Source organism: Musca autumnalis, unplaced genomic scaffold, assembly GCF_047663935.1.
Source record: "Musca autumnalis isolate F117 unplaced genomic scaffold, ASM4766393v1 scaffold_3, whole genome shotgun sequence".
NCBI classification, from domain to species: domain Eukaryota; kingdom Metazoa; phylum Arthropoda; class Insecta; order Diptera; family Muscidae; genus Musca; species Musca autumnalis.
The window spans coordinates 138,731,276-138,757,534 of NW_027411866.1; the positions used below are offsets into that span (position 1 = coordinate 138,731,276).

The window sequence follows — 26,259 nt, forward strand, 5'->3', positions numbered from 1 at the left end:
ACAACAAGATAAGACATTTCTTTGCTATCATTCTTCAGTGAATGGCTTTTGAATTTAACATAATGTTATATTACGATATGGTGATATAACATTTTTTTCTTTTATACATTTTTACGTATTTAACCGAATTTACTGATCCAATTGACATAGAACTATTCTTGAATAGATCCTTGAATTCATAAATTTCGATTCTGATAGCATTACATGAAATGTTCCTCCTTGGTTGCGATTTTGAATTAACTGTAACCTGTTAAGGGTAATGTTTCTATACAAAGTTTCGTAAACATTTTTTTGTTGCATGCATTTTGTCTAGTCTTAGTTGTATTTATGTCTTTGAATTGGATGAAATGCCATAAACATTAATTAACAAGTAAAAAAGGATCAGTCGGCTTTGCCGACAGAGATATACCCTCAGCCTGTGTGAATTGAAACATTTTTTTCCAAAAACGTATATATTTAAGGGATTTTGAAAATTTTAAGAGTATGAACCGACAAATATCGCGTTTACTATTTTAGCTAATATTATCGAACTTAGGTGGGGGAGGTACCGGAAGGAGTGGACCTACAAGCACCACCTTCGAATTTCATCTAATATTCGAATAAATATTACGATATGCAAAGTGTGGATCAACTAAGTATTTGCTTCGGGAGTTGTCGTGCTCTCCAGCCACTACATGGTGCCATAGAGTGTTTTACACTTTTAGGGTTGTTTTCTCAAGAAGTATGGACTTGCCCCTGAAAAAACTCTTACCGTTGTAACTGAGGCAGTGAATGAAAGTTGCTTCAACAAAAATCAAATTGATTCCAGAGCAGTTCTTAAAGTGAACTTATCCAAAATGTTGTGTGGGAGGTACCCGAAGGAGTGGACAAATGTAGTCCACATTCGAACCTGATATATATTTGGTAGATATACTGGGATGGGTAAAGCATGTACCAAATCGATCTCTACCATCAAGAGTAATCATGCGCAGGATTTTTCCGAACATTTTTGAACTCTTGGGGTTGAGGTACCTGAAGGAGTAGACTGATATGGCTTATCTTCGATTTTGGACTAAGTTTGGACAAAATATTTCGAAGGCCAAATTTTGGACCGAATCGGCAGATCCGTTCAAGAGTTATATTGCGCTCCAACCACTACACACGGTGTCATAGGAGTTTTTCGTAACTTTCAGGCTATTTTCTCAGCAAGTATGGACTTGTCCCAGATGAAACTTGTAATGTCGTATAAAGGACAGTGAATAGAAGTTACTACAACAAAAATCAAAGCGATTCGTGAACAGGTCCTAAACTGAACTTTTCTGAAATTTTGTGTGGGAGGTACCCGAAGGAGTGGACCGATATTGGAACCTCATCTAAGTCTGATCGAAATATCAAGACGTTCTAAGTATGGGCCAAATCGGTTACTTCCTTCAAGAGTTATCGTGCGCACAAACTTTCCGAACATTTTCGAACTTTTGTGGGGGAGGTACCGGAAGGAGTGGACCGATGCAGCTCATCATCGAACTTAAACTAAGTTTGGGCAAAATATTACGAAAGCCAAAATTTGAACCGAATCGGTTCATCCGTTCGAGAGTTATCGTGCGCTCCATCCAGCAGGACAGACAGACGGACGGACATGGCAAGATATTGTAGATATTGTATGTTATCCGTCCATTTGAAATATTTCGAAGGAATTCCTATGTTCGCGTATACCTCAACTCAATGCAGTTACCACTTGTTTTTATTGCTAGTGAAGCTAATGAAAAAATCCTTGCCAGTCTTTTGTGCCTTTAAAATGGAAGCTTTAACAAATAAAACACAAAACACCACAAAAATACCATTCTAAAAAGTTTGCCCTTCTTTCTTTGAATTGAATATAACAGAATTATTTCAACCACATTAAACACTTAAAGATGTCGCCGGTTGGAAAATATCGCATTTATTTGTTCTTGTATTTAAAATGATAACGTCCAGCAACAACTGTGGCCATCTCGATTATAACCAAAAATGTAAATTTAATTTCCGCTGCAACAGCTCGAAGCAAAACACAGTTTAGACAATATTTGTAGCGGGATGATTGCAGTCCAACCTAACAACCTAAATAACAAACATTCGTTTGCCCTCATTTCAAAATGATATCATGCCAACAACCAATGTCAATAACAACTGATGCTGTTCTGTATATATTTGAATTGGTAATTGTAGTAATGTAGCAGGAGTCTATTTTGGGGAAAATTAAAATGCTTGAAATTGAGTTTTTATTTACTGTTTCCATTTCGTATTTCACACCAACAAAATTGCTGTGGAAGTGCGAGTAGAGGGGGGCTTGAAATGTGTTTACGAGAAAATCTAGGTAAAGTGCCAGACATTTTATTAGAGTCATTTGAACAAATCTAATGGCATTTAAATTTAATTTGATACAGGATTTTATTGCTATGTTTTGATAATGAGGATGCTGGAAAAATATTTGCAAAGTCCTTCAATGAAATGAGAACAGAACTTTTTTGTGGCAAATTATATTGAAAGGAGGCAATTTAAATTTAATTTTTTTTAAATCTATAATTTTGAAGAGCTGATAATTTGTAATTTTAAGTAAAGGTGGTAAAGAAATTTAACTTATTAAGATAATTTTTATACCATAATACGGAGTCATTTTGGGCGTTAAGTCCGGGGTCATGGAGGACATAACGCTTAAAATTGATTTTGGGCGTTATGTCCGTTGGGCGTTATGTCAGATCGCCATTTGGATTAAAGCTCAAAAGTATTGCGGGGTAGGTACATGAAGGAATGTATAGACATAGACCATTTGGGAAGTGGATCTTATTTTAGGGAGTAATGTCTTTTGGATAGATAGCACGTCCTCCAGTCATTTCAGTTGGTCACCGTATAACTTAGTTTTTTCAGCGGTATGTCAGGAAGCATGGACTTACCCACGAAAAATGTATTATCTCTGGAAACAGGACCACATGAAGAAGCATCTGCATAAATTTCCAAAGGATTTTCGAATATACTGCAAACAGAATTAAAAGATGGGAGTTACCCTAAGGAGAAGATCGATATGGGCCATTTTCGAAGTTAAACTAAATTTGAAGATAATTTGAAGATAGTCGCGTGTACCATTTTCGTGAATTTTGTTTGTAATTTTTAGGAAGATGTACCGGAATGGGTGGATCGTTTGGACAAAATGTTTCGGAGGCCAAATTTTGGATCGAATCAACTGATCCGTTCGAGAGTTACCGTGCGCTCCGGCCACTACACATGATGCCTTAGGTCTTTTTCAGTTTTTTGCCATTTTCTCAGGAAGTATGAACTTGACCCTGAAAGAACCTGTACCGTCGTAATGGGGACAGCGAATACAAGTTTTTATAACAAAAATCAAAACAATTCGAGAGCAGGTCTTAAACTGAATTTATTCGAAAACTTTTGTGGGAGGTACCCGAAGGTGTGGATAGATAGAGTCCATATTAGAACCTCATTTATGTTTCTGCCAGACATAAGCTTTGTTCCTTTACTTTTGGTAATGGTAAGAGTGGTAAAAGAGAAAAGTGTCAAAATTGTTCAAAATTGCTCTCTCATGAACATTTTTACCACAAAAGTAAAGGAACGGAAAAATGGTAGATCCGGCAGCAATGTCAGAAAAAAACATAAAAAAAATCAATTTTCGTCTTTTATTTCACAGTTTTTAATTTAGTATTGTCAGTGTTCGACCTTTTCTTCGGTTTTTCGTCCATTTTGTGAAATAATCGTCAAACAAAAGTCGAAAAATCAGTTCTGCCATTTTCTACCTGCAGAAATTTTGCTGGTAGCCTGTGGTAGAAGAGAAAGACATTTTCGCTCTCTCTCCCCTCTCACTCTCTTAAAAATTGCTTCCAGTTTTGCCACTTTTCGGGGTTAAGGAACGCTTTGCAGGTTAAAAATGGTAACAAATGGTTAAACTGGTAACCTCAGGTAAGGAAAGGAACACAGCTATAATTTCACGATCTACAAATCGATTACTCCTTTCAAGAGTTATCGTACGCACAATTTTTCCGAACATTTTTGAACTTTTGTTGGGGATGAGTAGACCGATATGGCTCAATTTCGAACTTAAATTAAGTTTGGACAAAATATTAAGAATGCCGAATTTTTTTTTTTTTTTTTTTTTTTTTTTTTTTAATTTTTAATCTTTATTTACTTATAAGGATGATACAATTCATAATGCCCCAGCGCCATTTGGCATTTTAGGGGCTAGTTGGCAAATATTTACAAATATATATGCTCCTTAAAAAGTATTTGCTATTTATAAGTTATTAAAGTTCATGATAAGAATCATAAATAAAATATAATAATTTAAAATAAATTACAAACAATAATACATATGCATTTATTGAAATGTATAGAAGAAAAATTATATCAGAAGCGCATCTAAATGTTGCAGTAAGTACTCTTTTACCGCACTCTTAAATAAGCAAAATTGATTAATATTTTTTAAAGGTTGAGGTAAGATATTGTATTCTTTTGTACCAGAATATTGGATTCTTTGCTTTGTTGTTTCCGATTGACAACGCGCAACTTCCAAATTATTTCTGTTACGTGTATTAAAACCATGTTGTCGACTTGTAACCGTTATAGTATGATGTCCAATATTGTGAATACACTTGTACATATATTGTAATGTTTGAAATTTGTAAATTCCGTATACCGGCAAAATAGTAGGAAACCAATTACTGAATAAATCATACGTAGAATGGGATATGTGTAAGTTCGCCACCACCTTTAATGCTCGATTTTGCTGTCTTTGCAGAGATTTTAATTCCGATGTCTTTTTATAACCAAACACTATCATTAAATAATTCAAATGACTTTGAATCAAAGCTTGGTAGATCAATAACTTAGTTTCGTGATTAAATTTGTATTGGAATTTGTACAGTATACCAATAGCTGGTGCAATTTTTGATTTAATTACCTTGATGTGACGATCCCACGATAACTTTCCATCCATATGCAAACCTAAATATTTGATACAACTAACCTCTTTTATTTCATTACCTCCAATATGGACGCTAAACTCGTCCCCGAATCCGAAATATGGCTTAAATCTAATCAGCTGTGTTTTCTTAGGATTAATAAATAAACGATTTATTCGAACATATTCTAGGAATAATGATGCATCCCTCTCTACATAGGGTTTCAGTGCGGTTTCATGTGAATACGGATATAAGACACAAATGTCATCTGCGTAAATAAACATTTTACCATGTAACTCTAAATTCCCTAAATCATTAATGTATATAGAAAACAACAGAGGACCTAGAACACTCCCCTGTGGTACTCCGTACATCACCTCACGCATACAACTTTTCATCCCATTAACCTCCACATACTGCCTTCGGCCTCACAGATAATCTTTCAAAAGTAAAATTGCATTTCCACATACACCGTAAAATATTAGTTTCTCCAACAGAATGTTATGATCCACTAAGTCAAAAGCTTTTGATAAATCATAAAAGACTCCAGCAACTGCTTTATAGCCATCATCCAAACCTTTGCAAATAAAATTTTGAACATTAACTGTAGCTTCCTCTGTACCACATCCCTTACGAAATCCATATTGATATGTATTCAAAAGTCCTTTTTGTAGAAAATATGTATACATTTGATTGTGTACAATATGCTCGAACACATTATCTATTATTGGGAGTATTGATATTGGGCGAAACTGATCTTCTCTTAGACATTTCGATTCCTTTGGAATCGGCACAATCTTATGAATTTTTAAAATATCTGGATAAATAGCAGTATCAACCATTTCATTGAAAATTTTTACCAATATCGGTGAAATCATGTTTTTAATAGATATAAGGACTTTGGGGTATATCTTATCATGCCCAAAACTCTTTTCCGGAGACAAACTAGATATTATATTAACAACTTCTTCTATAGAAGTATGACTAAACCTAAATTGATGGTTGCATCCCACTATAGTTCTTAAATCATTTATTGTATCAGATGGATTACTCCGAATTTGAAACTTCAACAACTCCACAGATTCGACAAAGTGTTTGTTAAGAATATCTGCTTTATGGTTATTGGACGTTATCAATACACCATTTGAATCTTGCAGGTTTATTTCTCTAGAGGTTGTCCTACCGAGAGTCTCATTCAAAAACCCCCAGGATTTTTTTGGATCATTTTTCAGTGCATCCAAGGTATTTGCATAGAAGTCATTCATGGATTGATTATACGCTATCTTAATGACTCGACTTATCCTTTTGAGTTTTAATTCAATTTGTGCATCACGTTTTTTCCTTCTTTGTTTTAGAAGTTTTTCTTTATATTGCATCAACTTATGTAAATTACCATTTATCCATGGGGTAATTCTATCCCTCAAATTTATCTGCCAACCCTTTTGAACAGTACATGAATCAATCATACTCCCTAGGTAGTTTATCAAATTCGTGGTGTCTACAGATGGATTTCCCGTAAGTACGAAATTAGAAACTGAATTTTCGAAACAGATTTTAAATTTTTCATAATCACATACTAACTTACGTACCAGCTCAGTTTCTTTGGTTCGAACTTTCACATCCAATCTAACATGTATGAGGTTATGATCTGACAGTTCCGATTCAACAGAGTCAATGTACATAGGCTTACAAATATTACTGTACACATGATCTATTGCTGTTCCACTAAACGGGCGTGTTATAAGGTTATGACAATTTCTAAAGTCGAAATTCATTAATATGTAAAACAAATCCGATGAATAATTTATAGATAACAAGTCAAGATTGGCATCACCAACGAAAATACACGGGTATCTACCATAACGACCAAGAATATTCTCTAAAAATTGAACATAATTGCGTTCATTACATTTGGGTGCTTGATAAAAAGACATAAGTATTATAGGCCTTCCCTCTATTTGTATATCATTAATTTTCAGAACAATAAATTCAATAAAATGTTGACATATAATTTCTTCAACAGTAAACGAAAACTTTTCTGAAATGTAAATAGACGTTCCACCGTAACCGCTAAATCTACAACAGTGTACTGATTTATAACCTGGAATGTTATAAATCTGAACCAAATCTTGCCTGAACCATGTTTCCTGTACTGCTATCAAGGCAGGAAGTTTTGGAAACTTTGAAAAAGTTTCTTTAAATTTATTAAATTTTGAAATTGAAGATACGCTTCTGGCATTTACAGATATCATTTGAAAATTGTCTAAATTTATATTTTTTGCATTCCGTTTGAATGATTCAAATGTAGTAAAATATTGATTATTCATAATAGAAAAAAGATTTTTATATAAAAACTGAGATTCGAAATTATATATTTAATTATGATGATATGTAGTTATCAGAATCAACGGTATCAGCAGGTATAACCTTTTTTGGATTTTTCTTTTTGCTCTGAGTTGAAGCTTTAACCAAGAGTTCATCAACATCTACTATAGACTTGATCAATCTGGGATTGGATAATTCGCTCATTTTGGTGAAAATTCTTCCATTGACCACATACACAGATCTATATCCAACTGTCTTTAATAGTTTGGCATAGTTAAATAATTCCATCGTCTCTCTACTCAAAAAATCATTTATGTATATTTGCTTGGTTTCCTTTTTTTGACGCAACTTTGCTTTATTTGACATTAACTTATTTTTTGCGTTGACAGAACAAAACTTTACAATCAAAGTCTTTGAATTGATATTAGCTTTTTTCGTTTTTACGAAGTAGGCATCACTGATATCTTCTTTATTTATTGCTGCACCAACTTCATCTGACAGTTTAACTAAAGCATCTACTGCAGATTCATTCTCCTCAACATTAACGCCGTTTATTACGCAGTCGTTTTTCACTCTCTGATCATTCAAATATTTCACTGATTCCTTTAGTGTTGATATTTCATTCTTCAATTGTTTGTTCTCATTTTGCAAATTCTCTAGTTTCTTCTTATTCTCAGCTACACACTGCATAACTTTATCAAATTGAGCAGACATGAAACAAACAGACTCATGTAAACTTGCAATTTCATCTAGTTTTTTCAGTTGTGTTTTGATCAACACGAGTTCATTCTGAATAGCAGTATTGTTGTTAGTCGTTTTGTTGCTCTCGCACATCTCACATGCAAATTCTTCACTTCGATGTTTGCATAGATGGTCAAATTGACTTTTGCTCAAAGAAGTGCACTTTACATGTAAATTGTTGTTACACTTATCGCACTCTATGTTATCTTCATCCTCATTTATTATTAACTTGCACTTGAAACAAATCATTTTATTGTTTTTAATACTGCGTCTAGTTGACATCGTTCATATAATTCAGTATCTTTGGTATCACAATTTCAAAATTGTAAAGACACGGTAGCAAAACAATTTTTAAAATTTGGATAATTTGCAGAAATTAAGTAAAATTACGGAGCAAATAAAATAAACTTGACTTTATACAACAAGTGTTGCCAACTTCTCTAATCTGTTCGAGAGTTACAGTGCGCTCCAGCCACTACACATGGTATCATAGGGTTTTTTTTAACATTTTGGGCTATTTTCTCAGGAAATATGGACTTGCCTTTGGGCAGGTCTTAAGATGAACTTATCCGAAATTTTGTGTAGGAGGTACCCGAAGGAGTGGATCGATAGAGCCAATATTAGACATTTATATCTGGTAGCAATTTCACGATGTGTAAAGTATGGACCAAATAGGCTTCTCCATTCAAGGGTTATCGTGCGCACAATTATTCCCAACATTTTTGAACTTTCGTGGGGGAGGTACCCGAGGGAGTGGACCGATATGGCCCATCTTCGATCTTGAACTGAGTTTAGAAAAATATTACGAAAGCCAAATTTTGAACCAAATCGGTTAATCCATTCGAGTGTTATACCAGACAGACCAACGGACGGACTTGTCTAAAACGTCTCCAAACATACTTGGGATCTCAAACCATTATTTCGATGAGGCACATTTTGCCCGTATGAAAGTGTTAGTATAATTGCTGAGGGTATGAAAATTTGCTCAGATTTCGAATCCAGCAAAATTGCTCGACTCCAACTCGTAGACTCTGACTCCGAAACCCTGCTCCAAACTTTGGAATGTGTGACGGTATTTGTCCTACAAATAAAAGTGCCAAATATATCGAAATCGGTTCGGATTTGAATATAGCTCTCATGTACTTGAGGCACAAAACACACAATATCCGTTCAACTGATTTAAATTTGGAAAGTGGAAAGGAATTCGGTCTACGAATGAATGTGCCATAGTATATCGAAATCGGTTCAGATTTGGATAAAGCTTCCATACATATTTTCGTCCGATTTCATGTACTTGATTCAACAAACTTGGTATATATGCCCGATTTCATTGAAATTTGGAATGTGTGACGGAAAGTAAAATAGGCTATATGAAATTTTGAAATTCCGCGTCAATCTGGAGATATAGCTTTAGGATCGGAGGTACCTCCAAAAAATGTAGATTTTGTATACTACTATCTAACGAACGGTTACAGATACAGTCTCCAAATTTGGAATACGTAACGTAATTTGTTCTAGAAATAAATTTGCCAAACTATATTGAAATCGGTTCAGATTTGGATATAGCTCCCATATATATTTTCGGCCGATTTAGTGTATTTTATGCACCAAACACGATATTAATGTCCATTTGGAATGTGTGACGGAATTTGCTCTAGAAATAAGTATGCCGAATTTGATTGAAATCGGTTCAGATTTGGATATAGCTCCCATATATTTTCGGCCGATTTCATGCACCATACACAACACTGAACGGGTAGAGAACGCTTTTTCACTCCTTTATTTGTTCATTAAAGTATTAAAAATGGTGGCATTTGAAGTTAATAAATTATAGTTATTTCTTTATATATTATCTTAGTCAGGGTAGCAAAGCGCACCGGGTTCAGCAATCACCAACAACCTTTAAAATAGATTTACGTAACGCTAAACAACATTTAAAATTTTCATAAATTTTGGTCAAGATAAAAAAAATAATTGTAAAGGGTGTTTTTTTAAGCTCGATAGAACTTGAAATTGTAAAAAATAACACAAAAAATTAAATTGTAATCAAAATTTTTTTTTATTCGAAAGATCAATACGTGACATTAACATTTGAAAATGATTCGGGCATATGGGCACCGCGGCTGTTCTTGACGAAGTGCATTCTGGACGTCCAATTTTTGGCCACTTTTTCGAGCACTGCTGGCCGTATGTCACGAATAACACGATGCTGGCCTCCAAGGCATCAATTGTTGCTGATTTATCAGCATAAACCAGTGACTTCACCTAGCCCCACAGGAAATAATCGAGAGGTGTCAAATCGCACGACCTTGGAGGCCAATTGACAGGTCCAGTTCTCGAAATCAACTTATCGCCAAATTTTGATTTCAATAAGTCGATGGTTGCGTTCGCCGTATGGCACGTAGCGCCATCCTGTTGAAACCACATCTCCTCCGGATCAATGTCATCTATATTTTCAAACAAAAAATCATTGATCATGGTGCGGTAACGATCTCCATTGACCGTAACGCGAGCTCCGGCCTCATTTTTGAAGAAATAAGGTCCACCAGCGTGAAAACCGCACCATACGGTGCATTTTTCTGGATGTAATGGAGTCTGTAGGGTCTCTTGTGGATTGGTGTCACTCCATATGCGGCAATTTTGCTTATTAACAAACCCGTTAAGCCAAAAATGCGCCTCATCGCTCATCGCCATACAAATGACGAAGTCGTCTATAAGTTGCGCGAATCGACGACTGATTTTCAAAGTAAATTTGGATAATTTCGTAGCGTTGTTCAAGCGTGAGTCTACTCATGATGATTTGTCAGAGTATACTGAAACAAATAAAAAAAAGTTTCATCAAAATTTAATTTTTTGTGTTACTTTTTACAATTTAAAGTTCTATCTAGCTTAAAAAACACCCTATAGTTATTTCTGCATTTGGAGTACTCAAATTTAGTCTCATTCATGCTGAAAATACGTCTCTGCCAGTACGTAAACAGCATATTCTCTATAAAGAGTGCAAACATTCCAGGTCATGGTCCTTCAAACGTTTGTGGGGATCGTCAACTTCAGGGGTTTGTTTTTATTTTCCTTTGTTTTTCATAGTATGTTGTTTTTCTAACTTTCTTATGGGTGAAGGCGCCACTCATGTTAGCTTTCTACCTTTAACGCGTGTTAAAGGCAGCATCCTAGGTGACACCACGGGGAGGTCAGAGTTCACTTGAGCTGAAAGAGGGCCAAGACAAATCCTGGGTTTTGCCATGTTAAAACCGGTCAAGACCGTTGCTTAGTATCTTGCATCGCCCACGTCACCCATACAAGCATACACTAATAATTAAGCTAACTACAGATCCACTAAAAGAGTGCATAACGGATTCATCTTCCTTACATTTATAAATCCACAACATCCGAAATCACTAGTAAAATTAAAAATTAATTTAATAACAGTTTTTCCATACATATATAGATGTATATAATTGTAGTTGGAGTTGAAACGCGCTCCTGGTTAAGTTAGCTAATATAAAAACAAATTATAATTTCCATTCAACATCATTATCATAGTTCAGATATGTATATTGATACTTATTGTTGATATATGCGATTATAAGACTTATAACTTGACGACAAACTTGTAATTAATGAAGAGTCACTGTGGCAACATAATGGACTGGCGAGGTAAGTACATTTAGCGATGAACAATTAACGAAATTCAATACCATAAATTTTTCTATTAATAATACTTCAATCACTAACTGAAAATATTATTTGAAGTAAAGACATTCGTATTAATATTAAAACGAATTAAGGACAATCACTTACATGTGTATTAACTTTATTGACCACAAATGCTAATGCCGAGGGCTATATCGGTTCACGTTTAGAGGATTTTAGCTAAAATTTGGATCAAACTACCTCTAATTTAACATTTGAGGTTCCCAGTGGTCACAAAACATCTCCACAAAAGATTCTCAACATAGGTCTATGTTTTGATTTAAACCCCATATAACTGTACCTCCCGATTTTCGGTATTTTGAGGATTTTAGCCACATTTTTTGCCCAAACTAGCTGTAATTTACGTTTAAGGCTACCAGTGGTCCCAAAGCTACTCCACCAAAAGCTGTCAACATAGGTCCATGTTTTGGTATAGCAAACCCCCCCCCCCCCCCCATCCTTAACACATTCCCTGAAAATTTCAGGAAAATCGGTTCAGTAGTTTTGTAGATGTAACTTATTTAGAAAACTGGGTGTGGTCAATTTTTCTCTCTGTAAAACTTAAATTGGACTATGACGAACACGTTCTAGCCGTTATTAACTGATGCAATGAACGACATTTAATGTTTATTAATAATTATGAAGAAGATATTGGGAATATATTTTCAGAACACCCTATTATATACATGTGCCTAATTTGTTAAGTGTTCATTGGGAATAAATTAATATTAATATCAAAACAGTTCTTAAATATGTGGCACAAAGCATGTTCGTACAAAAGAAAGGCATGTGGTTCGTCTTGTTGTGGCTTGTCACCTTAACAACAGTCAAAAGTCAAAAAGTTTAACGATTTCTTCCTCTAGGACTGAACAAAAGTAATAATAACTGACACAATGATGAATATTTTAGTGGATGTGATGTGTATACATATTAACAGAGGCTCGCAAACATTCAAATACGTACATACGTATGTATGTATATGAAATTATATGGAAAAGAGTTATCCATTAAGCACGAATGTTAATGTGCGTAAAATGAAATAACAGATTTCTTGTTAACAAATAATTTCCACATTTGTTTGTTCATTAAAAAATTAAATAATCCTGCTTTTTTGTTAATACTTAACATCAATCATTGTTTTCGGAATTGTGGTTACTTTAACCGTTGGTGACATTGTCTGTGTTATATATGTATGTATGTAAACATATACACAATTAAATGAAATAATACAGTATTGTTGTGGTCTCATTTATTTGTAAATTTGTAATGGTTTTTCGAAGAATATTTTCATACTGAAGTTACTGTTCGTGTAAATAGGAAGTAAAATAGTGTTTGACATCCTCCATACGGAAAAGCTGTAACTATAGCATTCGTCTACCAGTAACTATAACGTACATGACAACTAAATCTTTGCAGAAATAGACTTTTGTTTTTAATGAAACAACTTGTTAGTGTACACGGTAAACGACAACATAAAGTAACTAAAAACAAGTGAGCAAATGCTATAGTCGGGACAAGGCCGACCATGTGATACTCTACACCACTACCCCTGTACATAAGCTTTTCACGGGTAACCATTTCTTTTAGGGAATATAATCGGACTACCACCAAAGATAATATGCCTCTTTCTCTCTGGGACCCCCATAAGCAACCAAAATTTCGTGACCATCCGATCAAAACTGCGACCTGTAGCGTCATTGCAAAAAAAAAAAAAAATGGAATAATTGAATGACTTACCGACTATGGTGGTATCTCCCTTGTTTTACCACCTTCGCCAACCTACTTTACACCAATGTATACGTAAAATTTTTCTTCTTCCATTGACAGGCTTTGCCGTTGGAATACCCTTACTAGAAGCCGATATATTCACAAAGAATAAAACTTTGAAGTTGTCTCAACACGAGTTTTTCCCCATTCCGACTCCTAAATTTTATCAATCACCAAAATCAATAGGCTTCTTCCTCTGCGGGCCCCCATCAACCCGCAAAATTTCGTGACTATCCCATCAAAATTCGAACCTGTAGCGTGATTACAAAAAATGGAAAAATTGGATATATTACTGACTGTTGCGATATCTCGGTTGTTTGCCGACTTACGCCATTGCATCAGTATAAAGGAGGTCGTCGAGACATTCATTTTGATATCTATGTATATGTATGGGTCTACAAACTTTTTGCCCAAAATAATACCCTCCCAAACATTTGTGGTAACCAAACTTCTTCATAAAGGACTCGAAATATTAGATTACGTTAAACTAAGTTTGGAAGAAATTTTTGAAAAAGTTTTAGAATTATCTTGCACAATAGCCATTTCAGTATATGCCGACAGAGTTTTGGAGCTGTTGGGTCATTATCTCAGGAAGTATTGACTTACTCCGGGAAAAAAATTGTACCGTTGTAAATGAGGCTGCTAGAACAACCTAATGAAAAAGGAATTAAAACGATGCGAGGGGAGCTCTTAAAGTTCACTTTTTCCAAATTTTGTGTTGTCTATATTCCAACCTGATACATGACTGTATGGACTAATACGAGCTGGAACATCTGAACGAATCAGAAACTCCCTGCGAGAATTATCTTACAAATTTTCAATTTTTGTTGGTGCCGTCAGGGTTTCTTGGAGCTTTTAGACCAATATCTCAGGAAGTATGGACTTGCGCAAGAAAAAAATATACCGTTGTAAATAGAGCCGCATGGACAATCTGCTGAAAAAAAATTCAAGACGATACGAGAGCTGCTTTTAAACTTCACTTTATCCGAATTTTGAGTGGGAGGTACCCGAAGGATAACGATATAGTCCATATTCGAACCCGATCTATACCTGGAAGAATAATACGATGTGCAAAGTTTGGACCAAATCGATTGCTCCCTTCGAGAGTTATCGTTTCACAGAAAAATTTTGAACTTTTGTGGGCGAGGTACCCGAAGAAGTGGACCTATATGGCCCATCTTAGAACTTAAACTAAGTTTGGACAAACTATTAAGATGCCGAAAATTGGGTTCAAATCGGTTCATCCGTTCGAAAGTTATCGTGTGCACCAGGCAGCCATAAAGACGGACGGACATGGCTAAATCGACTCGAAATTTTCTGAAACGAATTTCGTCCAAACATACTTGGTGTTTAGAACCGTTATTTCGTTGAGGCACATTTTTGGTCGTATCAAACTGTATATATCCTTTATAGCCTAAAGGCTGAGGTTATAAATACGTATATGGACAGTTTGTTTGGCAGTAAGTTTTCTATCTTCCGGGAACACAAAAAGCCAATTAACTACAAATTCGATAGAAAAGTGTGATTAAAATCTTCAAAAAAAAACTTAAACGGTGTCTACGCTTATATGTGGCTTTACCAAAACGTGAACCTATATTGTCCGATTTTTTGTAAGGGACCAATTTCACCGAAATACCAATTTCACCGAAAATCGGCCGGTACCGTTCTATGGGGGCTAACTGAAGACGTTGGCCTATACCGACAAATTTCTGGCGGAAAGTTTAATGCCTTAAGACTTAATACCAACTTTCAGACATTTGGGTGGGACATTGAGAACACAACCTTCAAAATACCGAAAATCGGGTATGAGGGCTATATGAAAACGTGGAAATGTACGGACAAATTTCAGGTGCAAAGTTTACACCCCCCTTGAAGACTAAGTAACAAATGTCAGGTATTTTTGTCTGTATGAATGAAGCTAAACCTTAAAAATGCAGAAAAACGGGAGGTACCGTTTTTAGGGGGCTAAATGAAGGCATGGGCATATACCGACAACTTTCAGATGGAAAGTTTTAAAGCCTCAGGGAAGACTAAATACAAATTGTCAGTCATTTGTAGGGCATATTGAAGCACAACATTCAAAATACCGAAAATCGGGAGGTACCATTCTATGGGGACAATATGAAGACGTGGACCTGTACAGACAAATTTCAGGTACCGAAAATTTTAGGTACAGAATACCGAAAATCGGGAGGTACCGTTCCATGGGGGCTATATCAAAACGTGGACCGATATGACCTACTTTCAATACCAAACATTCTACGAGTAATAGAAAATAGAATAGAAGAAATCAATACTAAATTACAAAGCTCTATCTTGAAAATTAAATTCAACAAGAATTTTATGCTGATCAAGAATATATATACTTTATAGGGACTCTGACGAATATTTCGATGTGTTACAAACGGAATTACAAATTTAATTATACCTGTCATATTATAGCTGAGAGTATAATAAACAACAAGTAAAAAGGGTTAAGTTTGGCTGATCCAATTTTTAATACCCTCCACCATGAAATATTCCGAGCTTACACGGAAGAATTAATTTTCTTTCAGTTACGAATGTACCAATACCCATAAGGACATCCAATCTTGTTTGAAAATTAAAATAAAAAAAAAAACTAAAATCGGTAGTTTTATGGACCTACGCTTTCAGCCAAAAATGTAACTAAAACCCTCAATATATGGACAATCGGCCGGTACCGTTGTATGGGAGTTATACAAAAACCGATATAGCCCATCTGCCTGTGGAAAAAATGATACTCGGATGAAAAATATAGCGCTCTGCGAACGCTGGAGTGATGGACGTGGCCAGATCGACTCAGAATTTTATCCTGATCAAGAATACGAGTATATACAGTTTATAAAGTCACAAAGGATTTGTTCAATGCGTTACAAACGGAAAAAACAAACTTAATATTCCCTCCAAACTATGGTGTAACTAAAGTTAATTCTTTTACCAACCTCACCGGTTACAGCTAATAATTGTATACATATGTATATCTGAATCACGGATGCGCAAAAATAAATAAGAAGTTTGAAAAAAAAATTAACTTCTTCTTTCTTCCTGTGAACAATATAAGAAATCACAAGTTTCAAATATTTGTTTTCCTTCGAACTTTTTTACTACTAATTGACTGTCAGTTATGCGTCAATTTTATTTACGTGATTGAAATATATTTGCCCATTTCAATTATGGTTACGGTATGTTTGAGATTATTGTTGGTTGTTCCTCTCCACAAGCTTTTATGCCCAAAAACTCAAACAAAATTGTTTTATTAAATTTAGTGAAGTGAATTTTTCTGAATGCACACTCAAATTAGTGCAGACCACCGGAACAACAGAAATCTGACACGTGATGTGATTTTAAGACAATTTTTTTAGATGGCTTGCGAAAGAAACTTAAGAAAGAAAACATATTCCATGAACAAAAATATATGTATTTAACTTATATAAAATTTTCAAATGTCCACTACTTCTTTAGACAAAATCCGCATAGATAGAATAGAGGAAAGCTATTTCCGCCTTATAGGCATGTTAATTTTGACTGGCTAATTTATAGACTTTTCTCTTGTACTAAAAACTTTATTCCTTAAAAGCTTATTTTATTCTTGCACATTTTCTAGTTTTTAATAGTATACAAAGACTCTACTTAATAAATAATAATTTATTTATCACAGCTTAATAAAAAAATCTCATTAATAACACGGCCTTCTAAACATCTGCGGTTTGCTACGTACTCGTATCCACTTGTTGGAGACTGAAAGCAAAAAGTTTCAAATTACTTAAAAAATCACAATTTTCGTTACTCATTTTCACCTACCCCACTTAGAGCCAACTAAAACCGGACATGCTGCATGCAGAGTAAGCCAATTACCCTCAAGGTCGTTTTTTAAATTATACCAAACCAGGGCAGAACCTTTTTTGGGGAAAACAGCTGTAGGTATGTTGGGAAAGACTGTGGCACCGCCTTGTTCCACATCGCTCAGCTAAAAATGGGGATAACATGATACCTAATATTAAGCTAAATGACTTTGTTAACGAATAATTAGGTAACTTACATAAACTAAAACTGTGGAAATGCGATCACCCTCTTTTACCACCTTTAAATCCTGAAATTAACAAATAATATTAAAAATAATTATATTTCACTCGTTTTCAGTGCAGTTTACCGATATAACATTAAGGAAATCATAGTGGGTATCATAGTGACCACCCAAACCATAATTCATTATTTGCAGCGCTTCTGACCCACTGGTATCCATGCCCGTCATGTCCATGATGCGTTGATTAAAACGTGTGGTGGTCGTAGAGATTTCTTCATCGATACCTGTTGACTTGGCTGTTCTGTCTCTTACCACCACCGGCTGTTTGTTATCATTACTGTATTCCGTTGCCCGTTTCAGTTCAGGTCTTGCTATACTTTTAAATTCTTCAATTTCATTATCTGATATTATGATATGATAAACCACCATATATGGGTCCAATTGTAAAATTTCCATTTTCAAAGGAGCTAATTGTAAAAACGGTGATGCTGATTTATTGTAGGCGCAGTACCCAATTGAAAGGGATCAGCTTCGGGAACAAGGAACTGAAAATATAACCGAATAGAATATTTAATAAACAAGTAAGAATATATGGTAACTAGACCGATTTTAAAGTGTTTAGGTTTGCTACATTTTAAGATTGCCAAAGTTTGATCACAATCGGAATATGTTAACATATTAAGCTAATATTAAAAACCGACCCGATTTTCAAAATTTGGAAAAAGGAACGTATTGGAAATATACTCGTATTTTAATTTCATGTTATATACAAACTACTTTGTTGATCCCATTGTGCAGTGGATGATCCCAACGACAAAGATAAAAAAACTCATGCCATCCTTTTAAAAATTTAAAGATGCACATCGCTTCGAAGCCCTGCAATTTTTCGAAGCTCAACTAATTTTTGCCATTTTTCGCGGTTCTTTAGGAGAAAAAGCCTTACTTAGATGGCTTTTATACTAAACAGAACGTCTTGTTCCATAAGCCGAACTGAGAATAGATTTCTAAACGCACCGATCTTTTGCTTTACTTTTCCAATTTTGGATGCCATTTTAGATGCCATGTTCCTCAGCATGGTATTTCTATCGGAGTTTTGGCCTTCCCTTGGGGCGTATATCGTCGAGTGGCTCGTATTCAAATGCCTTTCTGGCGAGGGCATCTTTATCCATTGTTGTAGTTCGATACGTTTTACTATTTCGATGTCGGTCGGCTCGTATACCTCGTGGTCACCGTCAACGCATACTGGTCCATAAATCTTTCGAAGAAATTTTCTCTCAACACACACCAAGTTCTGCCTCATCTGCTTTCGCAAGTACCCATGCTTCAAATCCATACATAAGTACGGGTAGTATCAGTGTCTGGTAGAGTGTAAGTTTTATTTGACGAGAGGTGATTTTGCTTTTAAACTGTTTACTAGACCAAAGAAGCATCTGTTTGCCAATATTATTCTTCTCTTTATTACAAAACTTATGTTGTTAGTTTTATTTATGGTGGTGCCTAGGTATGTAAAGTCATTTACTACCTCAAATTTGTAATTATCAACATCCACAGTTGGTCCGAGTCTACTGGACAACTTGCGTGTTGATAACATAAACTTCGTCTTATCGCCGTTGACTGCCAGACCCACTTTGGCAGACTCTTTTTCAATTTTGCCAAGGTGGCTGTTACGGCTCACTTTGATCTACCTATTATGTCTATGTCATCTGCGTATGCCAGCAACATTACATCTTTATTGTATATTGTGCTGTTTTTATCTCTAACCGTATATATATTCGCATCTCGTATAACCTTTTCCAGTAAGATGTTAAATAGGTCACACGATAGACTGTCACTGTGTCTGAAACCTCGTTTTGTGTTGAAAGACTCGGAGAGGTTCGTTCCTATTTTAGCTGCTGATCTTGTGTCAGCCAATGTCATCCTGCATAGTCGAATTAGTTTTGCAGGAATGCCAAACTCAGACATGGCTTGAAACACCTTAGCTCTAATTGGGCTGTCGAGCGCGGCCTTATAGTCGACGAACAGGTGGTATGTGTCGGTCTGTCTGTCATGGGTCTTTTCCAGTATTTGGCGCAGTTTAGTCAATACGCTTCTCCTCTCTCCTCTTCTCCCGATAAATTTCTTTCGCGCTTCGTGTTGCTACTGAATGCAGCGATGCTCTGTATGCAGCGTTCTTCTCTTCTGTAGCCTTACGACACTGCTGATCGTACCATAAATTTTTAGGTGGAGGTTTTTGTTAAATCGCACTTTTGCCGCAACATTAAGACGAGTGTGTACCTTGGCTGATAAAAGGAAATGGTCATATCGATGTTCGCACCTCGAATCGAACAGACATCTAACAGACTGGACGAGTATCTTCGGTCAATCACAACATGATCAATCTGATTCTTTGTTTTCCCATCTGGTGATATCCACGTAGCCTTCTGTATGTCGAGGGGTTGGAACCTGGTGCTGCTCAAACTGCACCTGACATTCCAGGTGCAGATTCGTAGAGCATGGTCCTTGAAACGTTTGCGGGTGTTGTCACCTTTAGAGGGGTATGTTTTTCTTCTTTTTCTTTGTTTTTTTTCATATTAAGCTGTTTTGACGGGGTGAGTTACTAACCCAACGCCCAACCCAAATTTTTATCGTTCCTATGGAAGATACCAAGGAACAGTCCTGACCGGCTTTAACATGACAAAGCCCAGGATTTATCTTGGGCCCTCTTTCATCTCGAGTGGAGACTGACCTCCACGTGGTGTCACCTGGAGCTGCCTTTAACACCCGTTAAGGGTAGAGAGCTAACATGTGCCGCGCGTTCGCCCATAAGAACGTTAAAAACTTGGGTTTGGGCAGCCTACTATGAAAAACGAAAGAAAAGAAAAACAAACCGCTATGAAGTTGACGAACCCCGCAAACGTTTTAAGGACCATGATCTGCGAATCTGCACCTGGAATGTTTGCACTCTTTATAGAGAAGGTGCAGTTTACGCATTGGCAGATGTACTTGAAAAGTACCAGGCCGACATTACTGTTATACAGGAAATACGATGGATTGGGAAAGGCGTCACAACAACACCTAAAGGTGACGCACTGTATTATAGCTGCCATGACACAAAGCATGAGTTTGATTGCGGATTTGCAGTTGGTCGGAGGTTAAAACATCTGGCCTCCAGCTTCACCCCAGTGAATGAAATTCTCTCCAAGTTCGAGTAAAAGCAAAAATCTTCAACATCAGCTTTATTTGCGCTCATGCTCCCACTGAAGACAAGGACGAACTGGTCAACGATATATTTTACGAACGCTTGGAAGAAACTTATGATCCTTGCCCTGCCCATGACATTACAATTATTCTAGGAGATTTTAATGCAAAAATTGGAAAGGAAAATATCTTTGGCCCAAGAGTTGGGAAATTCAGTCACCACAGTGAAGTATCTGACAATGGTATGAGGCTGATAGACTTTGCAGCTGCAAGAAACATGGTAGTTAGCAGTACCAAATTTAAGCATCTCGATATTCATAGGAGCACCTGACTGTCTCCAGATCAAAGCACAAGTTATCAAGTTGATCATGTTCTGATAGATGGAAGACATTCATCGAGCGTGTTGGATGTACGATCGTTCCGAGGAGCAAACATAGTCTCGGACCACTACCTTGTTGCAGCAAAGGTACGTACCAGTTTAAACGTAGCAAACAAAGTGCGAACAGACACAACACGGAAGTTGGACATCGGTAAGCTGCAATCACAACAGATAGCCACAGCATATTCAACTCAACTGGCCCAACTGCTCAATCAAAGCACTCCTCGTCCCGATAACATATCAGGACAATGGCAAAATAATGTCCACTCCATGCAAACAATCGCAAAATCAGTACTTGGATACCAGAGAGATTCCACCAAGGAATCCGTGGTATGAACAGTAGTGTCGTGCTGCTACCGAAGAGAAAAATGCGACATATAGGGCTACTTTACAATCAGTAGCAACGCGTAGCGCACGGGAGAGGTATCGGGAAAAAAGGAGAGAGGTGAATCGTCTTTTCCGCTGAACAAAGAGTGAGATGGAAAGGCGGGAGTGTGAACAAATCGAGATGAACAGGAGACAGAATGAAAATTCTACCAAAGAGTGAAACTAATGGATTTGTAACTGGCCATCCTCCTGTAGAGACCAACAAGGTAATCTGGTAACTGATACAGATAGTGTGCTAAGGATACGGAAAGAGCATTTTTCCAAACAGTTGGTATCCAATAGTAGCGTAGTCGACGAAGATACCACAGATCCAATCGCAGAAGATGGTCCAAGATGAGGTAAAAACAGCAATAAACCGGCTGAAGAATAATAAGGCAGCAGGAGGGGGCGACACGCTGATAAGGTGTATGCATCAGCTAATTAGCTGTTAGGTATAAGTCTTCTCCCCATCGCCTACAATATAGTGTAAGGGATATTGTGCGAACGACAAAAGCCCATGGTCAACGAAATAATTGGACCATACCAATGCGGCTTTAGACCTGGCAAGTCCACCATTTACCCTGCGGCAAATCCTGGAGAAGGCCCTAGAGATGCAGATCCACACCTACCACCTTTTGTCGATTATAAAGCAGCCTTCGACCCGCCCGCTAGTTTCAAAAGTATTCCAAGCCATGTCTGAATTTGGTATCCCCGCAAAGCTCATTCGGCTTTGTAAAATGACTCTAACTGACACAAGATCTTCAGTTAAAATAGGAAAGAACCTCTCCGAAGAGTTTTGTACCAAAAGAGGTTTCAGGCAAGGAGACAGCATTTCGTGTGGTCTTTTCAACATCCTGCTAGAAAAGGTTATACGTCAAAAGAAGTGGCACAATCTACACCAATAGCCACATGTTACTTTCTTATGCTGATGATATAGACATCATGGGACGATCAGTAAAAGAAGTAACCGATTCCTTTATGAAGGTCGAAGGAGAATCTGCTAAAGCGTATCTGGCGGCAAACGGCGAGAAGACCACGTTGATGGTGGCGACGGGCAATGCGTCCATTGAGACCGGACCAACTGTTGAAGTTGGTTCCTATAATTTTGAGGTAGTAAAAGACTTTGTATACCTCGGCACCGCCGTAAACACAACAAACGACATCAGTTGTGAAATAAAAGAAGAGTTGTATTGGCCAACAGATGCTACTTTGTTTTAAGTAATAACTTCAAAAACAAAGCCACAACTCGTCAAACAAAAATAACGCTTTACAAAACACTTATACTACCCGTGCTGATGTATGGTTCCGAAGCCTGGGTACTTGCACAAGCAGATAAGGCAGTGATTTGCGTGTTTGAGAGAAAAATTCTTCGAAAGATCTACGGACCAATCTGCTTTGACGGCGAATATCAACGTCGTATGAACCACTAGCTGTATCTGTTATACAACGACATCAATATAGTTAAACGTATCGAGATGCAGCGATTGCGTTGGCTAGGCCATATAATAAAAATGAGCGATGATGAACCCGCTAAAAAAGCGTATAAATATGGGCCACATGGCGGTGCACGCAGAATAGCCAGGCCAAAGAATAGATGGCGCAAACAAGTGGATGAAGAAATGACAAGGCGCGGTATTCCAGAAAGCGAAGCACTAAACAAAAAGAGAATTGGAGATCTTTTCTTAGTTCGGTCTATGGAACAAATGTTCCGTAATGGGCCAGCTAAGTAAATAAGTAAGTGGGCTTATGTTAAGTACTACAAAAGTTTGGAGTGGATCCAGTTTAAGACCTGGTCTTAGATTGCTTAACCCATGTAGTACTTATGATCCGGATTACACTTACATAAATTAACAAGTGTTGTCATTTGCATTAAACAATCCAAAGAAGATTTTGTTGACATATCCCACATTCTTGAAACCGACTAAACTTTCGAACTTGTTGCTACTTTTCTATGTAAGATACAGTAGAATAAATATGGAACATACGTTAAGAAATACCTTAGGGAAACATATTAGCATATACGGTCCAAGTATAGGAAAAAATTAAAAAATTTACATGTTTTATTCATTTTCAGTGGCATTTGAAATTTCCCTCGGAGTCGACACCGGAGTCGGAGTCGTGAAAAAACTGGCTTGGAGTCGGAGGAAAAATGGCTCGACTCGGTTTTTTGGTTACGGGATTTTCCTGGGAAACAAAATCATATTTCCCGGGAAATCGGGAAATATGTTTTTACATTTATCACAACTAATATTAAATTAATGAATAAACTATGCCCGTCACTTTTATACGATAGAATCAGAATTCGATTAGATTTTACAGAATCAATAAATTACAAAATATTTGGGAATAACTTTAATCTACAAAAGTGTCTTCAGGGAAAAAGTTATAAGAGCCGCACCAAAAACATGGAATATAACGACGGATTTTTATTCTGCTTTATTTAAGTGCGAAAGATGCTCTATTTTAAAGTCCCACTTTTATACCCTCATAGGGTCCGGCTTCGAGATTTTTTTCCAAACTTAGTTTAGGTTCGAAGATGGACCATATCGACAATTATCGCTAAAATGCTGCGCACGATGACCCTCGAAGGGAATAACCGAATCGGTCATAATTTTTTTAATTTTGCATATGGTAATATTACTTCCAGGCTTAAAACGAGTTCCACACAAAATTCGCAAAAATGAAGTTTTAGATTTCCTCTCGGATCGATTTGAAATTTTTTTCAGCAATTTGTCTTTACGGCCCCCTTTACAACGATACAAATTTTGTCGGGGGCAAGTCCATACTTCCTGAGATGATGTCTTTAAAGCTTCAAGAAACCTTGGCGGCAACAACTAAAATGGAAAATTTGCAAGACAACTCCCGCAGGATGTTTCTGATTGGTTCTAAATTTGCATATCGTATAAGTTCATCTAGTCATGTACCAGGTAGGAATATGGACTATATCGGTCCTGCAACATGTTTTGTGTGCGGCCCTAGTTAAAACGGTACAATTTTTTTCTGGACAAATCCATACTTCCTAATAAATTGGCTCAAACCTCAAAAAGCCCCTAGAAACGTCAGAAGTATTGTGTTTGCTTCTTTTCTTTAGGTGCGATATATCTCAGTCGTCACAGCTGACTGATACAATCTTAAGCATAAGAATAAAACATACGATTTTCGAGAACCATAAAATTGGAATTTGTGATCAAGAACTTCATTGCTTGAGACAAATCTCTTTCCATAGAGCGATCTCATTAGCTTTGTATAATGAAAATGGACAGTATGGACAAAATTTGGGCAACATGGTGAATTTTTCCATATTTTTCGTTTTTCATCGGTAGAACGAAAACGTGTCATCCGTTTTTGAGCCCGCAACTCTTTGAAAATATTGTATTTCATATAAGTTACTATGGGAAGAAAAAAAAAAATCACGGAAATAATGATTCACTCTCGTATTTTAAAATTTCCCGGGAATGGCGATTTTTTGATTCCCGTTTTCCCGGGAATGATAAAAACCGGGAAAACCCAAACCCCTAAACATAATTTAAAATTGCGCGTGGATTGGGATATTACTGCGACCTACAGATCAGCTACAAACTCTGGTAAAAAAAAATGTTTTTGTCCGTTTCCATAACAATAGGTGTCTATTCTGTCCCATAATTGCAGACGGACGGACACACGGACACGTATCTCAAAATCACTTTATCTCGTCGCGATATGAATTTTGTTATGCCGCATGGGTGGTCTACGACGAGAGCGTTACATGAATTTTCCGAAAAACAAACTTCCTTTCCACATTGTGATGGGTATAATGAATGGAAATCTTTTCTTAGTTCAGCTTATTGAACAAATGTTCTGTGGATGGCTAACTAAGTAGGTCAGTATATACTGGAGCTAAAAATTTCTACAATTAAAGAACGGAAGATTTGTTGGGAAAAATTTTCCCCATAATTAAGTACATGTTTTTCAAATAAAATATTCAAGCAACTACTTCGTGATTGAGCTGCCACCCTTCAGCAATATTTTCACTATTTTGGCCTGTTTAAAACACATTTTTCTTCACTGCATGTCCAAAGTAGCATAAATTACAAAAAATACTCCACACACTGATGTTTTACTTGTAGCTATATTACAATAATAAAAATGTTGTCAATAAATGTCCCATTTAAGTTTTGTAATCAAAACTTTAAATGAACTTGTGTTTTAACCTACCTCTTTATTAGGTTGCTAATTAATTGTTTTTTTTTTATTTATGGTCAGTTGCATTTTTCATATTGGTAAAAATGATTATAAATTAAATTAATTAAATTTACCTAAATATGTCGATAATATATTGTCACACATGTACGCATAATGTTTAGCATGTCATAAATAATACAGTGACACAACAGACAATAAAGAAGAAGAAATACAGAAAAAAATGGATTATCATATTTGCTACATGGTTGCGGTTGTACGCGCTAGCCACAATTTATTGATATAAATGTCCACATTTAATTATGCGACCATGCAATAAACGAAGAAAAAAAGAATGAACATTTCCCTAGGCATATGTCGAGGTGTCATGTACAAATTTGTGCTGCAGCGTTTGCAGGCTGAAAAGTTGTAATACTTAAATAAGGATATTCATTGAAAAGTTCATATATAATACATTAATTGCGAAACCGAAAAGACACTTTTCAGTAGTCGATATATAAACTTAAATAACTACAACATTATTCGATAAGAATAATGTTTTGTTGATACTTCGGAGGGGGAGAGACTTTTCAGAGTCTGGGAATTTTCAGCCAATGCGTATATACAAACATAATAAAACATGTGAAAAAGATAATTGTTGTTGCTATATAATTAACATTTAT

At 36.3% G+C, this 26,259-nt stretch overlaps 1 protein-coding gene across 1 annotated transcript; it reads right to left on the reverse strand.

The window, feature by feature from the left end:
- Positions 1–17,148: 17,148 nt before the first annotated feature.
- LOC141398310 (prolyl 4-hydroxylase subunit alpha-2-like) lies at positions 17,149–18,006 on the reverse strand (the record flags this gene model as incomplete). Its single annotated transcript, XM_073975592.1, has 4 exons — positions 17,149–17,210; positions 17,274–17,439; positions 17,512–17,562; positions 17,632–18,006. Coding segments are annotated over 4 exons (654 nt in total), but the record flags the coding sequence as incomplete, so codon positions are not given.
- Between the last annotated feature and the right edge of the window lie 8,253 nt (positions 18,007–26,259).